The sequence below is a fragment of the Dasypus novemcinctus genome, chromosome 13 (assembly GCF_030445035.2).
Source record: "Dasypus novemcinctus isolate mDasNov1 chromosome 13, mDasNov1.1.hap2, whole genome shotgun sequence".
NCBI classification, from domain to species: Eukaryota; Metazoa; Chordata; class Mammalia; order Cingulata; family Dasypodidae; genus Dasypus; species Dasypus novemcinctus.
The window spans coordinates 27758773-27763054 of record NC_080685.1 but is presented as its reverse complement, the minus strand read 5'-3'; the positions used below and the strand labels follow the sequence as shown (position 1 = coordinate 27763054).

The following is a 4282-nucleotide window of genomic DNA, read 5'->3' as shown; positions in this document are numbered from 1 at the left end:
TGTCCAAAACCATAGACATATCATTATTTTTATGTATTTGCATTTTAGCACCTATGCAAAGTAAGAAACAGAGTTACACACCAAAAATGCATACAATAATACTGCCATTTATAATTACCCATATGGTTACCTTTACTGGAGGTCTATTTTTTATGCCACTTTGAACTGTCTAGTGTCCTTTCCTTTCAGTCTGAAGAACTGCTTTAGCATAGCTTGTAGGGTGGGTCTAGTAGTAATGAAGTTCCTCAGTTTTTGTTTATGTGGGAGTGTCTTAATATTGGCATCATTTAAAAAATAAAGTCTCATCACAATACAAAATTCTTGTTAGCAATTGTTTTCTCTTGGCACTTTAAGTATTTCAACCTAGAAATAGACACTTAATCTAATTGGTACCCCCTTGTACATTACATGTTGCTTTATTCTTGCAGCTAAGTTTGGGGAGTTTTATGTCATTATTTCTTTGACTATTCCTTCTGTCCCTTTCCTTCTTTCTTTCTTTCTTCTTCTGGAGCCCATAGTATGTGTATTGGTATGCCTGATGATGTCCCAGAATTCTCAGGCTATTTTCGCTTTGGTAATTCCTTTCCCCTTTTGCCAAAGAGGAGTTTCCCAAGGCAATCCTTCCCAGTCCTCCCAAGGCCAGGGACTCATAAAGGAGCAATTGCACACTCCAAATTATCTGGGAAGCAGGTGAGGGAAGTGCCTCAGGACTGTTGTAAAGTAGCTAAAGTCAGAAGACTTACTAGACAAATTCTAAAAGAGCTGTAACACTAGTAGCTTTAGATATGCTTGAGGCAGCCTGCGTATGATGGTGTGGCTAAGTATCTAAAGGCAGGCGATTGGAAGAGATAAACGCAGGTCTTGTCCCAATTAACTGGCAGGGAGCAAGGGTAAAGAGGGGGAATAATGGCAGCACCATTGAACTTGGATTTGTATTTCTCTGGCCCCATCAGCACTTTTGGCTTCTGCAATTCCAGCTGGCCTAACCTTTACTTTCTTTACTGATTCTGTGACTTTCCCAGTCAGGCATAGTCCTTGCCCAATTTTGCTTTCATTACTCTTCTAAGGTCTTCCTCAGGCAAGCAGGCCGTCCATAAGACTATTGGGGGCTATGAGAGTACTCTACAGGGAGAAATCCCCAGCAGGAGGACCAGTAGATGTCCCCAGGGAAAGGACCAGAACCCAGACGAGAATCTCCCAACCTCCCTGAAGCCTTTCCAGGGTCCCTATCCCTCCCGGAAGGAGTCAGAGGATAAAAGTGTAGGGTTGAGCTTGGTATGGGCTAAGAATTGGGCTATTAGTATAAGGCACTGCTGGACTGAGATGAACAGGCCCTCCCCCCTGCAACCAAAATAACTTATCCTCTCTTCATGACTGGAAGGTATTGCTTTCATGTGCATGAATGAATTTACTTTTGCTTTGACTTTTTTTTCCCCAGCAGCTGTTGAATGTATTGAGTCACTTTGGTAGCAGAATAAAAGACACCATTTCTGTCCTTTGGGAATTGGCTAAGAGAGTCACTTGCAACCACTGACCCATATACAGTTGTTATATGGTAAGAGGCAGTGAAAAAGAAGCCAGAAAGAACACATGATCCCAACAAATCCAGGATTTATTATGTATTATTGTACACACTCACAGATTCATCAATGTCACTAAGGACAAAATCAGACTGACTGTAGAAACAGTCCTTCAGGCAGGTGCTCTGGTTCCCTGAGGCTAATATTGGGCTCACTGGGGGTGGGATCAAGGCAAGAGTGTCCCCTTTCCCCATCTCTACCAAGAGATAAAAGACATGCAGAGGGACAGGGTCAGGCAGGTTCACAAATGAGGTGGGCCGCCCAGGCTGGGGATCTGAGGTAAGCAGGGGCGGTGGCTCTCTTCATTTGTGTGGGACGGCTTGAGAGGCTCTGGGACACTGGGGCTGGTTACTTATGCTTAGGGGGCCACTGAACCTCCTGCTTCTGCTTTTGCTGCTCCGCAGGGGTCCTGGACTGGCTGGGTCTCTTGGAACCCACCAGGAACTGGGACAAGCACAGGTTCCTCCAGCTGCACCTCCTGCTGTTTTGGTGACTCTAGCTGTTTCTCCTGGTGCTCCAGAGGCTCAAGCAGATGCTTTTCCTTTTCCAATTGCTCATCTCTCTTTGACAGCTCTTGATCCAGTTGCTGGTCCAATAGTTTCTTCTCCTGTTCCAACTGCTCCTTCAGCTGCTGCTCCCTTTGTGCTTTCTCTTGCTCCAGCTGCTGCTCCAGGTTTACAGCTTTCTGATGTTTCTGTTCCTCCAGCTGCTTTTCCAGATGCTGTTCCTGCCCCTGTGGCCCCTGTTCCTCCAGCTGCTTTTCCAGACGCTGTTCCTGCACCTGCGGCCCCTGTTCCTCCCGCTGCTTTTCCAGATGCTGTTCCTGCACTTGCGGCCCCTGTTCCTCCAGCTGCTTTTCCAGATGCTGTTTCTGCACCTGTGGCCCCTGTTCTTCCAGCTGCTTTTCCAGATGCTGTTCCTGCACCTGTGGCCCCTGTTCCTCCAGCTGCTTTTCCAGATGCTGTTCCTGCACTTGTGGCCCCTGTTCCTCCAGTTGCTTTTCCAGATTCTGCACCTGCACCTGTGGCCCCTGTTGGTCCTGCTGCTGTTCCAGATGCTGTTCCTGTACCTGTAACACCAGTTCCTCCAGCTGCTGTTCCAGATGCTGTTTCTGCCCCTGTGGCCCCTCTTGGTGCTCCTCCTGCAGTGGTTGCACCCATTCTTGCCCTGACACTATCTTCATAGGAGCTGTGTGTTTCTCCCCACACTCCACAGGGACCTCAGCTGGGAGCTCAGTGGGCACCTCCTGGCACGGTGCAGGCAGTGGGCTTGGCTGCTTCACCTGCTCCTGCTGGGTGTTGGCAGGAGGAGAAACAGTCTTGAGAGGCTGCTGGTGGAGGGCAGGGGGGAGAGTCACTGGCAGTGTCTGCTGCTGGGACATACTGGAAGCCATTTAATTCACTCTGAAAAACAGGAGGGGTCAGAAGGGTAGGCTGAAGTCAGAGGGAGTTGATAAAGATTCCTTCAGAATCTGCAGCAGTATCTGGTTTCTCAGCTTTGCTTCTCTCCACTGGGGTGGGCATTTCTCCCCCAGAAGCAGCAGAGGGTAAAGGCTAAGGGTGGGGAGGGACAGGAAAGAGCCCTCAAGGGAGCCCCTTGTCCTCAAGCAAGAGTCAACAAGAAGATCTGTCAGGGCTGCCCTGCAGGGTGGGCTGGGCACTATTTGACCTGCTCCTGTCTCTAACCTTTGCTCTTGTGTTCTCCTATCTCCGCAGCCAAGGAGAAGAGAGGAGTTCCAAGATAATGCTGCAGCAAGAGGTAAGGTACTAGCAAAGGAAAGGTCTCCTGGAAGGCCCCTGAGGCCTGGAGAACAAAGAGCCTGTGCAGAAAAGGATCTGAGAGGTCCTGGCAAGAGCTCTGATGTATTCTAGGCTGAACTCCCCCACTAATTGCTCTGTGTTTAGTCAGCCCTCTGGACCTCAGGTTTCTTCTCTGTAAAATTAGCAAGTTGGCCTAGTTAACTCCAGAGCTTCTTTTTCTCTTGACTTTCTGAACTTTATCTCCAAGTTCCCCAATAGTGTGGGGTGGGGATTGCTGAGCATTAGGAGCTGGTTCTTTCAAGTCTTGTACTTGTAAGTTGGGTTTTCTACCTCCTGCTCTGCCTGGGCTTCTACAACTAGAAAGTTTCCCTCTTTCTGCAGTAGAGTCAAGAGCTAAAAGTGTTTGCCTGAAACCTCTTGCATCCCATAAAGAAGGCCAAACAGTCAGCCCAAATCAAACAAGCTTTAGAAAAGAAAGTAGCTCTTATTCCCACCACCTAAAATAAGGTCAAAAACGATGGAAGGGGAGGGCATTATTTTCTGTTCTGAACTCTCCATGCCATGGGCATTTCCCTCAGCTTTGGGACCTGAGCCCTCCTAGAAGAAAGACAGTCCAGCTGCACCCAGCCAGAGTGTGGCCCCACCCCAGCTGGAGGCCAGCTGGAGGCCAGCTGGAGGCCACCAGTCCCAACCCTGGTTCTCCCAGCTAGTACTTACCAGATTCACGGTAGAGAATGAGGGAGAGCTTTCTAGAGGAGTGCTGAGCTGAGCAGAGGCTGGGCTCACTTTATAGGCTTCTCAGCCCATCCTCCTTCTCGGGTTGAAGGGGATGGACTGGTTTCACCACTCATGTTGGTCAATTTCCTCTAGCCCCTTCCTGACTCATCACGGGCACCTGAACCAGCAAACCCCTCAGGGCCCCTTTCCACAGGGACACACAGC

At 49.0% G+C, this 4282-nt stretch overlaps 1 protein-coding gene and 1 pseudogene across 1 annotated transcript; both read right to left on the bottom strand.

The window, feature by feature from the left end:
• Positions 1–725: 725 nt before the first annotated feature.
• LOC111766875 (U7 small nuclear RNA) lies at positions 726–773 on the bottom strand (annotated as a pseudogene).
• A 1165-nt stretch (positions 774–1938) lies between these two features.
• LOC101433531 (involucrin) lies at positions 1939–2961 on the bottom strand. The gene is made up of 2 exons (XM_058309291.1): positions 2755–2961; positions 1939–2349 (listed from the first exon to the last, which is right to left on the bottom strand). The coding sequence occupies exons 1-2, from the start codon at positions 2959–2961 to the stop codon at positions 1939–1941; spliced, it is 618 nt and encodes a 205-aa protein (XP_058165274.1).
• Positions 2962–4282: the final 1321 nt, after the last annotated feature.